The 21,189-nt window shown below is 51.1% G+C and overlaps 1 protein-coding gene across 6 annotated transcripts in view; it reads left to right on the top strand.

The window, feature by feature from the left end:
- Positions 1-21,189, top strand: part of ACLY (ATP citrate lyase) — a 52,593-nt gene that overhangs the window by 9,493 nt on the left and 21,911 nt on the right. For 3 of the 6 annotated variants that reach the window (XM_024234488.3, XM_024234490.3, XM_024234491.3), the window contains exons 4-16: positions 315-377; positions 904-1,094; positions 1,533-1,612; positions 3,028-3,158; positions 3,962-4,080; positions 4,957-5,093; positions 5,822-5,883; positions 8,737-8,854; positions 11,741-11,895; positions 12,682-12,772; positions 13,868-13,897; positions 17,328-17,469; positions 18,051-18,219. In XM_024234488.3, coding sequence (XP_024090256.1) covers positions 315-377; positions 904-1,094; positions 1,533-1,612; positions 3,028-3,158; positions 3,962-4,080; positions 4,957-5,093; positions 5,822-5,883; positions 8,737-8,854; positions 11,741-11,895; positions 12,682-12,772; positions 13,868-13,897; positions 17,328-17,469; positions 18,051-18,219 — 1,488 coding nt within the window. The remainder of the gene's footprint in view (positions 1-314; positions 378-903; positions 1,095-1,532; positions 1,613-3,027; positions 3,159-3,961; positions 4,081-4,956; positions 5,094-5,821; positions 5,884-8,736; positions 8,855-11,740; positions 11,896-12,681; positions 12,773-13,867; positions 13,898-17,327; positions 17,470-18,050; positions 18,220-21,189) is intronic. The other 3 variants (XM_024234489.3, XM_024234492.3, XM_063718823.1) reach the window with 1 other exon arrangement.

The following is a 21,189-nucleotide window of genomic DNA, read 5'->3' as shown; positions in this document are numbered from 1 at the left end:
AGCTCTGCCATAGCCGTGACTTTTTGGAGCCCTTTCACTTGCGCAGGTCCTGTGTCACCCTCCAGAGGAGGCCAAGAGTGGGCAAGGTCGGTGCCTGTTCAGGCACAGCCCGCACCAGAGCAAGGGGTGAAAGGGCGTCTCGTGAGGACTTACTGAGCTTAGGGATCTGTGACCCCATTTTTTCTGGAAAAATCTCTCTTTGCTGGGTGTGGTGGTGGGAGTGCTTGGGCACCACCCTTGTGCAGTCCCTCCTCCTGCCCTAGGGGCAAGGCGTGCTGTCCCTCTGAGTTTTATCTCCCTCAATTTTTCTGTAGGTTGGCAAGGCCACGGGCTTCCTCAAGAACTTTCTGATCGAGCCCTTCGTCCCCCACAGTCAGGTATGTGTGAGGCGGCTCCAGGCTGGGTCTTCTCCCTCCTGGAACCTTGGGTTTGTCCACTGTAACATGATGAAAGAAGTCAAGCTGATGAGGACAGTCAGAGGGACCAGGGTCCCTGAAGCCGCACTGAGGATCTGAGGGTGCTGCGGACTCGGGAGTCCAGAGGGGAAGGAAAGGGCTTGATCTGCAGCAGAGAGGAGTTAGGACTGGTAACAAAGGGGACTTCCAAGTGCAGGGATGAGAACGACCTGCAGGCAGGCCCCACCCCTCAGCTGGGGTTGGTCATACTGATTCAGTCTGGACCGCCAGCCAGTGGGGTAGAGGCTTCTTCCTCTTGTCCTTGGGGAAAAGATGGTGGACAAGTCTCTGGATGAATGGTTTTTACTGGGTTTTAGAAAATGAGACTGTGGGAATTGGTTTCCTCTCCCAGTACATGGTAGACCCCCTCATCTTCCCCAGTTCAGCGCCCCTCACCAGCTTAGCCCCCACAACCCCAATCCCACTGTCCTGTCTCTTCACCTGCAAGGCGGAGGAGTTCTATGTCTGCATCTATGCCACCCGAGAAGGGGACTACGTCCTGTTCCACCACGAGGGGGGTGTGGACGTGGGTGATGTGGACACCAAGGCCCAGAAGCTACTTGTTGGCGTGGATGAGAAACTGAATCCTGAGGACATCAAAAAACACCTGTTGGTCCATGCCCCTGAAGACAAGAAAGAGTTGAGTGAGAGGGATGGTAGGGAGGTGGCAGGTGGGATGAGAAGACTGACAGGCTCTGGGCACAGACCAAGGAGAGCGGAGCGGTCTCCTCTCTGGGAGCCAGGTGGTAGACATGGCCCTGTCTTGAGGAAGACAGCTGGGTGCAGGGTGGGGACTGGCTTGGAACCAGACTGAAATATGCCGCCAGCGTCCCTCACCTCCTTGCCCCTGTCTGTCTGACACCTCTGCTTCCAGCTTCTCGCCTGACAGCTCCTTTCCGCCTCAGTGGCTGTAGAGCGATGTCCAAGGAGCAGGGGTTGCAGAGGAGATGGAAGGGCCAGCGGGGTGTGTTTCGGGAAATGGAGCTGTCGGTGGCAGTGAGAGATTGCTGCGGGGCACCTGGGGTGCTACCGAGCTGCTCCCTGATGGATGAACTGTCCCTCTCTCCCCACCTCTAGAATTCTGGCCAGTTTTATCTCCGGCCTCTTCAATTTCTACGAGGACCTGTACTTCACCTACCTCGAGATCAATCCCCTTGGTAACTGGGTGTGCTTGGCTGGGAGGGGGCAAGGGTCCCAGTGCCTATGACAGCCCTGGCCTTGGCATTCAGAGAACCAGACTCCCACTTGCCAGAGGGTAACACAAGACAGATGTGCACAAGCAGAGGGGTCCCCATGCACTTTTAGTGCCAGTTCCTGTTTCTGAGCTCTCAGAAGACTGTAGTTCTTCTCTTAGTCAACTCCAACCTCTCTCTTTGGTCTTAGAGACAGAGTCTTGCCCTGTCGCCCAGGCTGGAGTACAGTGGCACAATCTCGGCTCACTGCAACCTCCGCCTCCTGGGCTCAAGCAATTTTTCTGCCTCAGCCTTCCGAGTAGCTGGGATTACAGGCGCCCGCCACCACGCCGGGCTAATTTTTGTATTTTTAGTAGAGACAGGGTTTCACCATGTTGGCCAGGCTGGTCTCGAACTCCTGACCTCAGGTAATCTGTCCATCTCAGCCTCCCAAAGTGCTGAGATTACAGGCGTGAGCCACCACGCCCGGCCAGAAGTCCTGGTTTTGATCTGACTATGTGCTTCTGCTTCTCCCGCCGGGTCAGGCTGTCTGACAGCAGGAGGTGGGCAGCCTCTGCACTGCTCTCACCCTTTGGCCCTTCATTCCTCCTGGTGCACTCAGAGGCCTCACACTTGCCTCCCTCTGTGGGAGTTGGTCAATCATTAACCCTTGATGCTGGGAAGAGCTTGGTCTCAGTCTCTTGGGCTGTGAAGGAAGCAGGTGGTGTCAAGGGAGAGTGGCATGGGCTGGCTCTGGCCAGGACTTCTCAGGGCAAAGTCTAGGAAGGCGAGAAATCAAATCATTCCAGCTGAGGATGCAGCCCCTCTAATGGACCAGATGGCCTTGTGCTAACTCAATCAGCTAAATGGCCCTGGGGAAGGAGGAAGATGGGTGTCCAGTGAGGTGGTATAAATGAATCCTGCTGACTGGGAGTCCAGTGCACCCTGCGGCCCCTGCTCCACCTGACACTGAGGCTTCCCCTAGCCAGACCCTGGGAGACATAGATGTGCATACTGGTGGGGGGTCTTCTGTCAGCAACATGTACCTTTAAACACTTTTTAAAAGTGGCCGAACCATGGGTTTGCGCATGGTTAGATACTCAAAGCAGGGAGTGTAGCATTTTGTAAAGATGTTTGAAAATTGCCATGGCAACTAATACAGACCTCCATGTCCCATTACCTATAGGTCAGGGAGAGGGGAATGGCCTTGTAGAATTTGTTTTGCCTTTAATGGGGAAAAGTTCTGTCTCCATAAGGGCCTCTCTGGTTTCTTATTGAGCTTAGAGAGTTCTGAGGCCTGAATGGGCCACCGTGGGAGCAGTGTTTGTGGAGGGGTTGGAGGTTGGTGGTTGTCTCTACCCAGAGCTGGTGACTGATGATTGCCTCTGCACCCCTTGAAGTAGTGACCAAAGATGGAGTCTATGTCCTTGACTTGGCGGCCAAGGTGGATGCCACTGCCGACTACATCTGCAAAGTGAAGTGGGGTGACATCGAGTTCCCTCCCCCCTTTGGGCGGGAGGCATATCCAGAGGTAAGGCTGGTTTAGAGAGGAGATGGGGATTGGGGGGAGGGCGGTGGGGAGGTGACTCATCTCTGATGTGCATTCGGCCCCCCTTCATGAGCTGTTTATTTGGCAGGGAAAGGAAGACTGAGAAGCATTTAATTTTCTTAAAACCCCAGTGGGGTGGGGGTGGGAGTGAGCCAAGCCTCTGAATCCCAGCCAGAAATCCTTTTAGATTTCTCTCTCAATCAGCCTCCCTCGACTCTTCACTTGATTTGTTGCCTCTCCATGATTCCAAGTGGCTCGCCTTAATCCTGACGGAAGGTCATTCTCTCGGCGTCTCACTGAGAATTTTAATTGTTCTTTCCCACTCTCTCCTCTGAGAAGTCCTCACAGCAGGATTGGGCTTTCTGGGAAGTACCCCAGGCCCAGGGAAGAGGCTGCGCTGGGAGACAGTCTGGCCTGGGGAGGTCTGGGGTGAGGGGGACGTCTGATGGGCCAGGCAGGCAGATGCTGGGGTGAGGGCATGGTTGAGCAGAGGGACATGGGTAGGCTCAGGACTTAGGTAGAGGGCCAAGGACTTGACATCAGAGAAGGGAGATGGGAAGTTTGTCCCCAGGCAGTGACTGTGACTATAGGTGGTTTTGGTACTTGGAGACACCATCAAGTGTCTTCAAGGCATGTGGGGCCCTGCATAGCCCCTTCTTCCCACCCCATTAAGGTGATTAGTGACCTCTTCATGTGCCCCCAGGGAAAGTGGGGAGGGGTCCTAGGATCTGGGACCTGGTAAAGGGGGCACCCCAAGGGCCTACCTGTTGCTGTCTGGTCCCCAGGAAGCCTACATTGCAGACCTAGATGCCAAAAGTGGGGCAAGCCTGAAGCTGACCTTGCTGAACCCCAAAGGGAGGATCTGGACCATGGTGGCCGGGGGTGGCGCCTCTGTCGTGTACAGGTGACTAAAGGGGGTTGCTGAAGGAATGCCAGCCCAGTCTACCCAGCATCCACATGTGTGTGGCCTGGGCAGGTGGGGTCCTGCCACTTTGGTGTGGGAATTTGGGGCAGAGGAAAGCAGTGGCATCCCAGAGGGCTTCGAGGGACGTTGGCGAGGTCCTGTCCTGCACACAGTGTCTTCTATAACCTTCTTGTTTTGTCAAAATGAAGTTGTTTTATGAGTTTTAATTCTGAAAATTATGTGCTCCATACAAAGGTACAGCAAATACAGAAAATGAGCTAGAAAGTGAAAATTGCCTGGACATTTCCCCATCCTCTCCCTGACCAGGTCACCCCAGTTAGCAAGTTACTGTATGTCCCGTCAAGCATAAATAAATATTTATACTCTTTGCTTTGTAGAATATTAGGATCATATTCTACACCCTTTACAATAATTAGCAGTTTTTTCACTTTAAGCATGGTAGACACCTGCTCATTTCTAGATGTGCAATCTGCCATTCCCTTCTGTGTGTGACTGGCACTACTTCCTCTGGCTGCAGCACACCTTCTCTTGGGCAGCCCGTCAGGGACTCCTGCAGTGTGTGATTTTTCTTGTCTTTGTGTTAGGGAGGTGCTCATTGTTCATTTTACCTGCCATTGTCTGTCCAGGGCTCCCCAGTGCCCTAGGGCTGGCAGAGTGCACTGCCCAGAAGAGTCTGATATAGCACCATTAACCTGCAGGCCAGACTTGCATGGGAGTTGGGGGCTGGAGGTCCAAGAGGCCGGTTCCACAGGCTAACTCCAGTGTTTTGAGAGATCCGTGTGTCCTCCCAGGCACCAGGCTGCCACCCCCTGCCCCAAGTGTGAGAGCCATCACTGACTTCTGTCTCCTTGGCAGCGATACCATCTGTGATCTAGGGGGTGTCAACGAGCTGGCAAACTATGGGGAGTACTCAGGCGCCCCCAGCGAGCAGCAGACCTATGACTATGCCAAGACTATCCTCTCCCTCATGACCCGAGAGAAGCACCCAGATGGTGAGATACGTGCACACACACACACCTGTCCCCGCTTCCCCAGGACAGCCCAGCAGGCTGCAATGGGACAGCTTCATCCGAGGAGTCACCAAGGCTGTGTGTGGTCCTTTGCAACTTGAGGCTAATCATTGAACTTTGGCTCTCGGTTTCTCTGACTGCACAGAGGACAGGGACCACATCTATCAGTGGGAGGGGACTGAGAGGGCAAGAGGCGATGTGTGATAAAGCCCTTCAAACAAGTGCAGGGGAGGAGGTGGCTGTGGCATGCTCCTGCTACAATTGCAGTAAACTCAGTTTATCCAATTGCGATAAACTCTGATTACAATAAATTCAGTGACTCTCTTATATTACCTGGCCTCTGTGAGTCTCAGTGCCCCTTTACCACCTGTGTTTTGGGGCTCTGCATACCAGTTCTTCTTTCCTTGAGCCAGAGAGAGAGAGAGATTCCCTCCAGAGATATCTGGAAACCAACCTGGATTTGTGGATGTCGGTTAGGAGTTAATGTAGTGCTCCTGTGGGTTTGTTCTGACCCCTGTCTGGTGGCATAGGTAATGGAGAGTTGAGCTGATAAAGTGGAATGTCTGGAGAGACTGTCCTATTCACTCCCCAGTACCTCCTGGTGGGGGACCCTCATTCAGGGGAACAAGAACTTCCTCAGTTGGATTGCTGGGAAGATGCTCAAGTCTACCTGTGTAACTGTTTTTGATTCTCTCTTACTCCAAATCCAGGCAAGATCCTCATCATTGGAGGCAGCATCGCAAACTTCACAAACGTGGCTGCCACGTTCAAGGTAACAGCTGCAGCAGTGGTGCAATTTCTGGGGAAAGTGGTTTGGGGAAGGCAGGGAAGGGGCCTTGAAAGCAGAGTTTGAGCCAGAGCCAAGTTACCATGAGTTCCCAGGTCAGGTAGGGAGCTCTTGCCCCAGGGTCTCTTAAAGGGGTGGAGAAGACACTGGGACAGGAGCTGCCCATCTGCACTGTGTGTCTCTGGGCAAGCAGCTGCCACACTGAACCATAACTCTCCCACCTGAAGCATGGGAGGCAAATTTCTGCTTTCTTCCTTCTCAGGACCAGTGCTTTGGAGCACTGGCTCAATCGATCCTTTCTTTCTTTCCTTTCTTTCCTTCCCTTCCCTTCCTTTCCTTCTTCCCGTCCTTCTTCCCTTTCCTTCTTCTCTTTCTTTCCTCCCTCCCCTCCCTTCCTCCCTTCCTTCCTTTCCTCCCTCCCTCCCCTCCCTTCCTTCCTTTCCTCCCTCCCTCCCCTCCCTTCCTTCCTTTCCTCCCTCCCTCCCCTCCCTTCCTCCCTCCTTTCCTCCCTCCCTCCCTCCCTCCCTCCCTTCCTTTCTTCCTTCCATGGAGTTTCACTCTTGTCGTCGAGGCTAGAGTGCAATGGCACGATCTCAGCTCACTACAACCTCTGCCTCCTGGGTTCAAGTGATTCTCCTGCCTCAGCCTCCTGAGTACCTGGGATTACAGACACCCACCACCATGCCCGGCTAATTTTTGTATTTTTAGTGGAGCGGGGGTTTCACCATGTTGGCTAGGCTAGTCTCGAACTGACCTCAGGGGATCCATCCGCCTTAGCCTCCCAAAGTGCTGGTATTACAGGTGTGAACCACAATGCCCAACCGATCCTCCTTACTTTCAACACTCTTGTGAGACTCTGGGTTCTCTGCATCTCCTTGTTTTTTTTTTGTTTTGTTTTGAGACGGAGTCTTGCTCTGTTGCCTGGGCTGGAGTGCAGTGGCGCAGTCTCGGCTCACTGCAACCTCCGCCTCCCGGATTCATGCCATTCTCCTGCCTCAGTCCTCCAAGTAGCTGGGACTACAGGCACCCGCCAACACACCCGGCTAATTTTTATTTGTATTTTTAGTAGAGACGGGGTTTCACCGTGTTAGCCAGGATGGTCTCGACCTCCTGACCTCATGATCTGCCTGCCTCGGCCTCCCAAAGTGCTGGGATTACAGACTTGAGCCACTGTGCCCGGCCATCCTGGTCTTACATCTTTGTGTCATGAGCCCTTTTTCCAAAAGATCGGAATGAAGAAAGTGCTTTGATGATCCGGGGCTCCTCTCATCCTACTGGGATCTTCTCAACCTGGGTGCCTGTTTACGGGTCAGAGCTGTGTGTGCACATGCTTGAAAGCACATGTGACTGCTGTCAACAAGGAAGACAGAGCTAACATGTCTCAAGAGTCATCCCTTTCGAGAAAGCCACCCAAGGAGGCCATTTATTAATATTCCATACTGTCAGATGCTCAGTGAGTGTATTCAAAAGAGTGTGTGCCACATCTGGTGGATCCATGTGAGTTTTGAGAATAATGACTAGATAAGTGTCAAACTTGAAAGTCTGAGATCTCAAGAAGTGAGGGGCTGGGCGTGGTGGCTCATAACTATAATTCTAGCATTTTGAGAGGCTGAGGCAGGCGGATCACTTGAGCTCAGAAGTTCAAGACAAGGCTGGGCAACATAATGTGATCTCATCTCTACTAAAATTAAAAAAAAATTAGTGGGTTGAGCTAGGAGGATTGCTTGAGCCCAGGAGGTCGAGGCTGCAGTGAGCCGTGATCGTGCCACTGTGCTTCAGCCTGGGCAACAATGAGACCCTGTCTCAAAAAAATAAATAAAATGTGGGACCAGACTCCATCATTCCTGCCCAAAACAGGATGTCCATAACTGGACTTGATTTAACAGACAAATCTGGGACAGGGGAGCCTCAGCAGCTTTAATTTAACTTCTGAGCTGCCCTGCACTGACCCTTGGTTAGGGCACTTGGTTTGGAACAGGTACTGTACATGGAGCTTTGTGTAAAATGCCTTGGGTGACAGAAGTCAGACTCCAGGCTCAAAATCTAGCCTCTGTCTTGAGAAACAGAACTAGGACACACCTTTCCACCCTCTCATTTTTCCAAAGTGGATATCCATTGTAAGAACTGTTCTTACACCACGCTGGGCGTGGTGGCTCACGCTTGTAATCCCAGCACTTTGCGAGGCCGAGGTGGGTGGATCACCTGAGGTCATGAGTTTGAGATTAGCCTAACCAATATGGTGAAACCTCATCTCTACTAAAAATAAAAAGATTAGCCGGGTGTGGTGGCAGACATCTGTAGTCCCAGCTACTCGGGAGGATGAGACAGGAGAATCTCTTGAACCCGGGAGGCAGAGGTTGCAGTGAGCCGAGCTCGCACCACTACACCCCAGCCCGGGTGACAGAGCGAGAATTTGTCCCAAAAAAAAGAACTGTTCCCACACATCACTTATGAAGCTTTTGTAGGACATTGACTATGTCTTAGTACCTCTGAGAACCCTTGCATAGAGCCCAACATAGATATCCCCACCAAAAACAAAAATGTAGTAAGAGGCAGTAATGACTGCAGAAGCGACAAAAGAGAGACCAGCAAGACCTTGCTGACGATGGAGGCCCGGAGCGCCATGACATTAAGGGGTGTCAATCCCAGGTACCCCACATTCCCACCTCAGCAACATTCTGAGTGATCATATCCCAGGCCGTGGCTGCTTATGTGTAGTCCCGTGCTTCCTGAGAAGCAGCCTTTGTCACATACACCTGGTACGTTTGTTTATCACGGTTATAAATCATTGACTTGTGGCTGCCTTGTTTTTAGTCACATGTCACTTTGGGCTTCCAGGGCATCGTGAGAGCAATTCGAGATTACCAGGGCCCCCTGAAGGAGCACGAAGTCACAATCTTTGTCCGAAGAGGTGGCCCCAACTATCAGGAGGGCTTACGGGTGATGGGAGAAGTCGGTAAGATGAGGACCTTTTCTCTCCCCCTCACCATGAGTGTGGGTGGCCTTCCTCTTTGGGATTCCTGATTCCTGAGCATCAGTCTTGGGCTATTTTGCTCTCTACTCCGCTTCCTGGGTGTGCAGTGTGTTTAGGACACAGAGTGCTGTCCTAAACTTTGCAGTGGTCAGGAAAGCATTTTCATTGAGCTCTCCACTTAACAGATATTTATTAAAGATCACTCGCTCTGTGCTGGGCTTTGTGCTGGCGACGAGGGTTACAGCCACAAATGGACAGACAGCAAGCCTTGATGGAACGGAGGACACAAACTGCTATGTCGGGGTGCCGAGTGCCAGGAAGGAAAACAAAGCAGGGAAAGGGAGAATGCGTGTGGGAGGGGCCGGGGGGCAGCCTTCAACAGGGAGATCAGAAAATGCTTGATCAAACTTGATCAAGGCTGAGCACAGGTGGCTCATGTACTTTGGGAGGCCGAAGCAGGAGGATCCCTTGAGCTCAGGAGTTCAAGACCTGGGCAACATGGCGAGACCCCGCCTCTACAAAAAAAAAAAACAACAAAAATTAGCTGGTCATGGTGGTACACACCTGTAGTCCCAGCTACTTGGGAGGCTGAGGTGGGAGGATCACCTGAACCTGGGAGGTTGAGGCTGCAGTGAGCCATGATCATGCCACTGCACTCCAGCCTGGGTGACAGAGTGAGACCCTGTATCAAAAAAAAAAAGAAGAAAGAAAAGAAAACTGACATTTGAGCAAAGACCTGGAATGAGGGAGCAGCACCATGGTGACTCTTGGAGAGGGAAGGGCAAATTCCAATGCCCTGCAGTGGTAAGGGGCTGGGACTGAGAGAGTGGCAGCAAGACACTACAGGTCACAGGAGGACTTGGCCATCACTGTGAGATAGCAGGCACAAGAGGTGTTTAAGCAGAGGAACCACATATTTATTATTATTTTTTTTGAGACAGTGCCTTGCTTTGTCACCCAGACTGGAGTGCAGTGGTACCATCATAGCTCATTGCAGCCTCCACCTTGTGGGCTCAAGTGATCCTCCCTCCTCAGCCTCCCAAGTATTGGGGACCACGGGTGCACACCACCACACCTGGCTAATTAAAAAAAAAATTTGTTGTGAGATAGTGTCTCACTGTGTTGCCCAAGCTGATCTCAAACTCCTGGCCTCAAGTGATCCTCTTGCCTTTGCCTCCCAAAGTGCTAGGATTATAGACGTGAGCCACTACAACCAGCCAAGTGACACAATTTGACTTAGGTTTGAATTGAATAGGGTTAATTTTTTTTCTTTTTTTTCTTTTTTTTTATTTTGAGATGGAGTCTCGCTCCGTCACCCAGGCTGGAGTGCAGTGGCGCGATCTCGGCTCACTGCAAGCTCCGCCTCCCGGGTCCACGCCATTCTCTTGCCTCAGCCTCCCGAGTAGCTGGGACTCCAGGCATCCGCCACCACGCCCATCTAATTTTTGTTTGTATTTTTAGTAGAGACGGGGTTTCACCGTGTTAGCCAGGATGGTCTCAATCTCTTGACCTCGTGATCTGCCTGCCTCGGCCTTCCAAAGTGCTGAGATTATAGGCAATTTTTTTTTTTTTTTTTTTTTTTTTTTTTGGAGACAGGGTCTCACTCTGTCACCCAGGCTGGAGTGCAGTGGTGTGATCACAGTTCACTGCAACCTCTGCCTCCCAGACTCAAGGGATCCTCCCACCTCAACCTCCTGAGTAGCTGGGACTACAGATACACGCCACAATAAATACACAATTTTTGTATAAAAAATTAGCACACGCCTGGCTAATTTTTTTGTAGATGACCTTTTGCCATGTTGCCCAGGCTGGTCTTGAACTCTTGGACTCAAGCGATCCACCTGCCTAGGCCTCCCAAAGTGTTGGGATTACAGGTGTGAGCCTTTTGTTTTCTTTTTAATAGAGCTGGTTCAAAGCTGAGGATCTGCTATGTGCAGTGGGGCAGGCCTGGGGACGGCACAGTGAAGTTACCAGATCATGCTTTTAAAATTAGAACATTCCACAAGTAAACAGTAGGAGAAGATGCTAGGGGTCTGTCTGTACAAGGGGGAGAGGAGCGTGGCATGCGAGAGTGACCATCAAGGTCAGAGGGGCCCTTTCTCAGGAGGTAGCGCTTGAGTTGAGCTGGGAGACCAGAGAGCAGCCAGGTGAAGCTCCATGGAGAGCTCCATGCAGAGGGAGGAGCAGGGCCAGAGCCCTGGGGGAATGGGCTCAGAGTGTTTAGGAACAGAGACCAAGCACTGGTGGATGCATGCGATGAGGGCTAAAGAAAGCTGGAGAGCTGGGGTCCAGACTGCGAACAGGAGGAATATGGGCTCTGATAATTTGGTTACTTGAATCTTGCAGGAAATATGTTTCTTGTGTGGGTTTTTTTTGGAGACAAGAGTCTTACTCTGTCGCCCAGGCTGGAGTGCAGTGGCGCAATCTCAGCTTACTTTGCAACCTCTGCCTCCCGGTTGCAAGGGATCCTCCTGCCTGAGCCTCCGAGTAGCTGAGATTACAGGTGCATGCCACCACGCCTGGCTAATTTTTTGTGTTTTTAGTAGAGACAGGGTTTCACCACGTTGGCCAGGCTGGTCTCAAACTCCTGACCTCAAGTGATCTGCCCGCCTCGGCCTCCCAAAGTGCTGGGATTACAGGTGTGAGCCACTGCACCTGGCCTGTTTCTTGTTCTTGTTATCAGCAAGTGGCCTTTAGAAAGATTTGTCTGGTGGTGAAATTATGACAGCTGATTTGTCCTGGATATTGGTCTTGCACTGAATGCGCCAAACACTGATCATGGCTATAAAAGGCCCTTTGCAGGGTCACATGGACTTGGGCGCTTATCTGCAGACTTGAATTATGGATTTTTTTTTTCTTCCCTTACAGGGAAGACCACTGGGATCCCCATCCACGTCTTTGGCACGGAGACTCACATGACGGCCATTGTGGGCATGGCCCTGGGCCACCGGCCCATCCCCAACCAGCCACCCACAGCAGCCCACACTGCAAACTTCCTCCTCAACGCCAGCGGGAGCACATCGGTAGGTGCCAGCCTCCCCATACCTTACAGGAAGGAACCATTTCATCTTTTCCACTAGGATACAGTCCTCTTCCTCTGTTCCCTGGGGGCATAGAGGAAATACAGCGGGAGTTAGTGCATGGTTGGTTTCTGGATCTCTGCCAATTTTTTTCCTGTCCTGATTAAAGTAGTATAATGGAAGGACCAAGGATTTTAAAATTGGATCCAAGTTCAAATTGTGGCCAGGCGTGGTGGCTCACGCCTGTAATCCCAGCACTTTGGGAGGCCGAGGCTGGCGGATCACCTGAGGTCAGGAGTTCGAGACCAGCCTGGCCAACATGGTGAAACTGTGTCTCTACTAAAAATACAAAAATTAGCCGGACGTGGTGGTGCATGTCTGTAATCCCAGCTACTCGGGAGGCTCAGGCATGAGAATCACTTGAACCCGGGAGGCGGAGGTTGCAGTGAGCTGTGATGGCACCATTGCACTCCACCTCTGAGCAACAGAGTGAGAATTCGTCTCAAAAAAAAAGAAAAGAAAAACTTAAAAATTGTTACTCTTACTTTTTGCTGAGAGAGCAACCTTAGCCAGTATCTTGTCCACCCAGGGCCTCAGTTTGCTCATCTGTAACATGGGATAATATTAATTCGTATCTTAGAGGATTGTTAGTACTTTTAGAAGCAGCTTATAAAGAGCATTGCTGTGCATAATTTTTATTACCAGTTTTCTTTGGGGCCTTTAAGGACCAGTGGCTTTTTTCCCAGCTGTGGCTCTTACCTCTTACACTCTCTCCTTCTCTCACCCCAGACACCAGCCCCCAGCAGGACAGCATCTTTTTCTGAGTCCAGGGCCGATGAGGTGGCGCCTGCAAAGAAGGCCAAGCCTGCCATGCCACAAGGTAACTCCCTGAGGCTTCAGGCATGTTGCAGGGAGTGGCCTTTTGGTACCCTCTGTATCTCTCTCCCCTTTCCCTTTCCCCCCGGGCTGGCAGAGGCGGATGAAAAGTGGTTTGGGTTTTGCAATGGGAGTGCACCTGGGACACGAGGATGGTATGACTTGAGCCTTCCCTGTGGGCGCTCTGAGGCAGAGGACCCACGCCATGCCTGGTCGCCTCAATTCCCCCTATTCTCTTCTACCCCGTTCTTCTTATGGGGGTGTGAACTGGGCAGGGAGGCTGTGGAGGAGATAGGGTTACAGAAATTCCAGGCAGTGGAAAGTTCTCTGAGACTCTTCTCCTGAGTGGAGGGCAAACACCGGGACCCCAGGACGGCAGAGCCAGCTCATACAACAGCAGTTCCCAGGCCACCCCAACCATCTTGGGGCCCTAACAGACATTCCCTCCTCTGAATCCCCAGCAAGAAAAGCCCCCACCTGTCAGCCCATCTGTATTTCAACTAATTTTTCTCTCCATGTAGATGTGATTCCTGCCGGCCAGCCCTTGCAGCCAGCTCTACATAAGTGGTGTTAGTTACCCCTGGGCTGGTATACCTGTGCAGCCTCTTCCTGGGACACACTTTGCTATGGCATTTTGGGAAATAGTGACACTGTCCCAAATCAGCATCCTTGTCCACAGCACGGGTCAACCCCATGCTGGCCAAGCAACTCATAGTGTTTCATGGAGACAAAAAGGGATTGGCATTAAGAGGGTGGGACTGCGCCAGCTAGAGAGCCCAGAGTTCAAGTCATCCAGCTGTCCCTGCGGAGGGCCTGGGGGAGGCGCTGGTGTTGAGCACACCTGCCCAGCCTTTGTCCTCCTCCTGCCCCCTCTCTGCCCGTTTGGTCTTTGCTCTTTCTTGCTTCCATTCTGCTTATCGGTGCTTTCACCTCTTCTGCTGGCCTTACTCCGTTGTCCATTGCAGAACAGGAGAGGGATGGTGAGGGCTTTAGCCCCGAAAGGCTTGTCCATGGGACCCTTCCCTGTTCCCACCCTCTCCCTCCAAAGCCTCCAGCCATCAGTGGGTCACTCAGTTGCCTTGGTCATTTTCTTTGACAGATTCAGTCCCAAGTCCAAGATCCCTGCAAGGTAGGATGCCCCCACCCTGCCCCTACTCTGCGTGTGGCTTTGTTAGCAGGTGACAGTTTTACTATGTGCTCTGTTTCCCCCTCCCCTGGTGGGTTGCAGTGTCGTCTGGTCTATTTTCTGTCCCTGCCTTGATGTGGCCTGACCCCAAGTCCTAAGTCTTCGCTCTTCCTCCCCTCCTATCCCTGCTCAGTACGCGCCCCACTCAGCGCTCTCCTCACTGTGTGGCTGTTTCTGGCTCCAAGCTTGGGAAGGGGTAGAGATTTTGGAAGGAGCAAGAGCCAGACCCACAGCCCTGGAGAGTGTAGTGGTGTCAAGGAGAGAGTGTTGCCTGGGAAGGAGGGAGCCATCCAGCTGAATGGGGAGTGGCAGAGAGTCGTGGGCGTCTGTCACTGCTGGGGTGCAGAAGGAGAGCCACAAGTCATCCCTGCTTCTCATTTACATCTCCTGATGTCATTTTCCCACCTTTCCTGCCTCGGCTTCACCACTGCCAGCTTCATCCTCAAGCTCCAGGGACCAGTTTATCTTTTTCTGGGGTTGTGGTGGAGGAACAAGAGAGGTGAAGAAGGAGGTAGATGGAAGCGCAGAAGGGTGTGCAGCGGATCTAGAGACTGGGTAATTGGAAGGGGTATGAGCTTTGTCTGGCATATGAGGTCACATTTTACAGTGGACACTCCTACGCATGCGCATTCACCCAATAGCCTAGCTGAGTAGATTAATTGGTTCATAGCATCAGAGCTTCCATTTAACTTTGACATTCACAGCCGTGGAGGCGGGGAAGTCTTTGTTGTCCCCTTGCTAAGGGGAGGGGAAGGAGTAATTGGCAGGGTTGATAACCAGCTGGAAAGGCCTGGAATGCAGCACTCTGGCCACCTGGCTTTAATCCTGATGTTTTTGCCTCTGGAAAAAGTTAAGAGCAGAGTGAGCCCAGTGTGGAAAGAACAGGGACCAGCCCTGGTTCTCCAGGAGCTCTCTGTGCTCTGAAGGGGAGGAGGGTTATGAGGAGGGGGGTTATCCTTGTTACTTTCTGGAGTGAGAGAAATAAAAGGAGGGTGTGTCAAGGAGGGAGAACAGATTATGGCTGAGCGAGCCCTCCCCTCAGCCAGGCCAGAGGAGGCCTGGTGTAGGGGGCATAGCCCCTGGCACAGAGGTTCTCTCTGGGGCCTTTCTGCTGCCGGTGGGCTGAGGATACACCCTTCAGCTTTGGTTTCTCTGTGCTTGAGGAAGGGCCACTTTACCTCCACCCTTTCCTGCTGGAGATGCTGGTAGGTTTGTAGATTCCAGGCTTTGTCTTGATTTCTGTAGCTGGCAGGGTAGATAGATCAGAGGCATGTGCACGTGTGTCACCTGTCGGGGGTGACATGATGCAGGCTTCCCCTGAGGATGGCGGGTCATGAACTCACACTTATATTCTCCCTCCTCACTTTCACAGTTGAGCTGCATTTTAAGTGCTTTGTAATCCTGGCTCTGATGCTGGATGACCTCGGACCTCAGTCATTTGGCATCTCTGGGCTTTAGTTTCCTAGGACTGGGAAGTGGGAGAATTGGATTAGGTGGCTTCCCTTGTTCTGTGATCTCATGTCTCAGCAGAACCGAAGGGGGTCTAGGTGACAGTAAATCCCAGGTATTTGCAACATCAGGAAGCTTCTGCCATGAGAAACTTAAGGCTGTGATGGAAGAGGCAGGCCTGTACAGGGATTTAATGAGACCATGAACTTGGTTAGCCAAGCCTGCTCTAGTACAGTAGGTTAATTAATACCAGATGCCACTGGGCTAGATGCATCATTCTCCCTAGGGGAGCTCAGAACCTCCCTGAGGGCTGCTTTCCTCCTCTTGGACTTGCAGGGACCCAGAGGGGAAGGTCAACTGCCTGAAGCGTGGTAAAAGTCCTTTCCCTTTAGACTAAGGACTGCACTTTTTTTTTTTTTTAATATACTTGCTGCATTAAAATTTTCTTTTTAAAATTTTTGTGGGTACATAGTAGGGGTGCATGAGATATTTTGGTACAGGCATGCAATGCGTAATAATCGCATCATGGAAGGTTTTTTTTGTTTTTTTGAGGTGGGGTCTCACTATGCTGCGGTGGCTGGTTTTGAATTCCTGGGCTCAAGTGATCCTCCCACCTCAGTCTCCTAAGTAGCTAGGACTCAAGCATGCACCACTATGCCCACCTAGAGAACTGCACTTCTACCAGCTCCTTTTGTTCCCTTACCCTTTTTTTTTTTTTTTTTTTTGAGACAGGGTCTCACTCTGTGGCCCAAGCCGGAGTGCAGTGGTGCGATCTTGGCTCGCCGCAGCCTCCGCCTCCTTGGTTCAAGCGATTGTGTGTTGGTTTCTCAAGAAGCTGGGATTACAGGCGCATGCCACCACGCTAATTTTTTTTTTTTTTTTTTGAGATGGATTCCCGCTCTGTCACCCGGGCTGGAGTGCAGTGGCACGATCTCGGCTCACTGCAACCTCTGCCTCCTAGGTTCAAGCGATTCTCCCTGCCTCAGCCTCCCGAGTAGCTGGGATTACAGGCGCCTGCCACCATACCCAGCTAATTTTTGTATTTTTATTAGAGACAGCGTTTCACGGTGTTGGCCAGGCTGGTCTTGAACTCTTGAGCTCAAGTGATCCACCGGTCTCAGCCTCCCAAAGTGCTGGGATTACAGGCGTGAGCCACCACACCTGACCTGCGCCTTACCTCTTAAGTGCCCACTGGAGGGTCTGTCCAAGAGCACTGTCCTGAGCAGGAAAGAGCCACCTGGTAGAAGGGAGAAGGACAGGAAAAACAGGAGAGCAGGTTGAGGGCACTGGCCCTGTGTAACTAGCTTGCTGCTCCTGCCTTGTGCAGAGCCCTGGCCGGAACCGCAGTTAGCGATAAGGCTGCTGTGTCCTCAGCCCCGGCTGCACAAACCTCTTCATTGGACCTACACTGACCTAGAATTCATGCTGATTCAAACCCTGACTGGAGCTGGTTTTATGTCCAGATTTACAGGGTAATAAGCATTGTTGGGACATAAGTCCTGAGCCCACCAAAATTGGGAGAGCTAAACATTTTTTTCCAATGACTTTAAAAATAATTTGTCAAGACCTCATTTGCATATAACCTGATGACACACCTTGCCTGGGAAATGAAGCAGGTCCTATAGGAATTATCCTGGGCATCTTTGACTGTGGGGCCCTTCTTTCTCTGTTCTTTGCAGAGCTACTTACCAGCTAGCAGGCCCTCTTAGCTTGATTTGCTCTTTCTGCCACCTTCTTCCAGAAAAATCGAGGCACCTCCTCCCCAAGTTCTCAGAATTCTGTCCTCTTGACATTCCTTTATGGTTGTGATGAGGCATCACCCTGTGGACATGGGGCGTGGAGGGGTCTGGCAGGCAGCCCTGGCCCCTGCAGGTCTCCCGGGGGTATGTGTTCTGGGTGCACTCTCTGTGTCTTTGCCCACCAGGAAAGAGCACCACCCTCTTCAGCCGCCACACCAAGGCCATTGTGTGGGGCATGCAGACCCGGGCCGTGCAAGGCATGCTGGACTTTGACTATGTCTGCTCCCGAGACGAGCCTTCAGTGGCTGCCATGGTCTACCCTTTCACGTGAGTTACCCCATGGCGGGAAATATCTCCTTCCTCTGCTAAGACAAAGCTTGGGGCTGGGCACAGTGGCTCATGCCTGTAATCCTAGCACTTTGGGAGGTCGAGGTGGGAGAATTGCTTGAGCCCTGGAGTTTGAGACCAGCCCTGGGCAACATAGGGAGACCCCCATCTCTACAGATAATTTAAAAATTAGCTGGGTGTGGTGGTGTGCACCTGTAGTCCCAGCTACTTGGGAGGGTGAGGCAGGAGGATTGCCTGGGCCTTGGAGGTTGAGGCTGCAGTGAACTCTAATTATGCCACTGCACTCCAGCCTGGGTGACAGAGCAAGACCCTGTCTCAAAAGAAAAAAAAAAGGCAGGCTTGGGGAGTCAGCGAGCTCATTCCCTTTGCTGGGGAAGGCTTTGCCCATCCTAGAGACAGAGGCAGTCAGTATTCCTGGGGGATCTTTGTCCTTTAGATGAAAATTCTTTGGGGGCACAGACCATGCCTTTTCTACCTTCTAGGTGAAATTCCTCCCCTCAGCTTCCCCTTCCCCAGTCCTGACAGGTTGAGGATGTCCTAATTCTTTTACTTTCTCACAGTGGGGACCACAAGCAGAAGTTTTACTGGGGGCACAAGGAGATCCTGATCCCTGTCTTCAAGAACATGGCTGATGCCATGAGGAAGCACCCAGAGGTAGATGTGCTCATCAACTTTGCCTCTCTCCGCTCTGCCTATGACAGCACCATGGAGACCATGAACTATGCCCAGGTAGATCACTGGGCTCTGGAGGGTGCGGGGTGGGGACCATGAACTATGCCCAGGTAGATCACTGGGCTCTGGAGGGTGCGGGGTGGGGACCATGAACTATGCCCAGGTAGATCACTGGGTGGGCTCTAGGGGGTGAGGGGTGGGGACCATGAACTACGCACAGGTAGATCACTGGGCTCTAGGGGGCAGAGGGTGGGGAAGCAGGAACGGCTCCTGGTTGATGTCCTGTCACTGCTGCCTGGGACAAAGGGCTGGGGATCTGGGAGTAGCCAGTGGTTTGGGTGGAAATGGTTGGAGACACGTGATCTTCAGAAGTCAGGATAGTGACTTAGGGCAGGTCAGTCTGGGCAGAGGCTGCTTATCTGGGCTTACAAAGAGGCTGCTCAGGCCTGGGACAGTGACTTATGCCTGTAATCCTAGGACATTGGAAGGCAGAGGCAGGAAGATTACTTGAAGCCAAGAGTTCAAGACCAGCCTAAGCAATAAAGCAAGACCCATTCTCTACAAAAAGTTTAAAAATTAGTCAAGCCAGGCATGGTGACTCACACCTGTAGTCCCAGCTACTCAGGAAGCTGAGGCAGGAGGATCGATTGATCACCCAGGAGTTCAAGGCTGCAGTTAGCTATGATCATTCCATGGCACTCCAGCCTGGGTGGCAGAGCAAGACCCCGTCTTTAAAAAATTAAATAAAGTAAAATAAAATATACGCTGGGCATGGTGGCTTATGCCTGTTATTCCAGCACTTTGGGAGGTTAAGGCAAGAAGATGGCTTGAGCCCAGGAGTTTGAGACCAACAAAGCAAGACCCTGTCCCTACAAAAAAATTAAAAAATTAGCTGGACATAGTGGCATGTGCTGGCTGAGGTAGGATGATCACTTGAGCCTGGGAGGTCAAGGCTACAGTGAGTTGTGATCACACCACTGCACTTTAGCCTAGGCAACAGAGTGAGACTCTTTCTAAATAAATAAATAAATAGATAAATAAATGTTAAATAAATTTTAAATAAATAAATGAGGTGGCTCAGGCTCCACCCCACCCCCACTATATCCTCTCTGTGCTTTCCATAACTAGCTTGAAAACTGGGATTGGCTGGATGCCATGGCTTGTGTTTGTTGGGAGGTAGAGGTGGGGGGATTGTTTGAGGCTAGGGGTTCAAGACCAACTTGAACAACACAGCAAGACCTTATCTGTACTTAAAAAAGGATTAGCCAGGCATGGTGGCACTCACTAGTCCCAGCTAGTAGGGAGGCTAAGGTAGGAGGCTCGCTTGAGCTCAGGAGGTTGAGGCTGCAGTGTGCTGTGATCATGCCCTTGCACTCCAGCCTGGGCAGCAGAGTAAGACCCAGATCCTGTCTCAAAAACAAACAAAAAAACAAACAAATCATGATTAAAGCACTTTATCGTATGTATGTATGTATGTATGTATGTATGTATGTATTTATTTATTGAGACAGGGCCTCTGTCATACAGCCTCCGCTTCCCAGGCTCAAGTGATTCTTGTGCCTCAGCCTCCTGAGTAGCTGGGATTACAGGCACATGCCACCACACCTGGCTTTTTTTGTTGTTGTTTTTTTTTTTGTAGAGATGGGGTTTCACCATGTTGGCCAGACTGGTCTCGAACTCCTGGCCTCAAGTGATCCACTCACCTTGGCCTCCCAAAGTGCTGGGATTACAGAAGTGAGCCACTGCACCCGGCCTATTTTAATTAAATTTTTTTTTTAATCGGTCAGCTTCCTAAGCCAGAGGAGGCTTAGAGAGACTCCAACATTTCATGATAAAAATATTACATATTTATTATAGAACAGTTTCAAAATACTGATAAATATTGTTTTGTTGAAAATAAATACTTGAGGTCCCATTTCAGAAAAACATGACTGCTGCTATGAGAGTATGTCCTTATCTACCCCCTTTTCTAGATTTGAACAAAGGGAATAATACTGTATGCCACTCATATAATCTGCTTTCTTCAGTTGCTCTTCCCACATCAGTAAGCACTTACTGGCAGCATCACTTTTGCTTTTGCAAATCTTGTGATGGGCAATCTCAGATTAACATTTGCCTATAACCTTAATTATTCCCTAAGCATAAATTTCTAGAAGTTGAACTACTACATCAGAAGGTGCAGGTTTGAGGCTGGGTGTGGTGGCTCACACCTGGAATCCCAGGACTGTGGGAGGCCAAGGTGGGTAGACCATTTGAGGTCAGGAGTTCTAGACCAGCCTGGCACCACCTCTACTAAAAATAAAAAAAATAGCCAGGTATGGTGGTGGGCACCTATAGTGCCAGCTACTTGGGAGGCTGAGGCAGGAGAATCACTTGAATCCGGGAGGTGAAAGTTGCAATGAGCCAAGGTTGTGCTATTGTACTCCAGCCTGAGCGACGAGACTCCATCTCAAAAAAAATAAAATTAGGATATTGATTATTTTGTTGAAAATTATCATCTGATCCCAGACTGGCTTATTTCAGTTTATGACTGGAGAACATAAAATTGTCTTGATATCTAAAAGAAGTGAAAAAATACATTTGCTGAAAATGAGCTACTTCTTTTTTTTTTTTTTTGAAATGGAGCCTCTCTCCATCACCCAAGCTAGAGTGAGTACAGTGGCATGATCTCAGTTCACTGCAACCTCCACCTCCCGGGTTCAAGCAATTCTCCTGTCTCAGCCTCCCGAGTAGCTGGGACTACAGGCGCCTGCCACCACGCCCAGCTAATTTTTGTATTTTCAATAGAGATGGGGTTTTACCTTTTTGGTCAGGCTGGTCTCGAACTCCAGGCATCAGGTGATCCAACCGCCTTGGCCTCCCAAAGTGCTGGGATTACAGGCATGAGCCACCACGTCCGGCTGCTACTTCTTTAGTCTAGGGCAGAGGTTGGCAAACTATGGTCCAAGGCAAAACCTAGCAAATCACCTAGTTTTAGGGCTGTTTTTTGTTTGTTTGTTTGTTTTTGTTTTTTGTTTTTTGAGACAG

The sequence above is a fragment of the Pongo abelii genome, chromosome 19 (genome assembly GCF_028885655.2).
Source record: "Pongo abelii isolate AG06213 chromosome 19, NHGRI_mPonAbe1-v2.0_pri, whole genome shotgun sequence".
In the NCBI taxonomy this organism is placed as follows: domain Eukaryota; kingdom Metazoa; phylum Chordata; class Mammalia; order Primates; family Hominidae; genus Pongo; species Pongo abelii.
The sequence above is the reverse complement of the archived record's forward strand: the minus strand, read 5'-3'. Positions and strand labels throughout refer to the sequence as shown.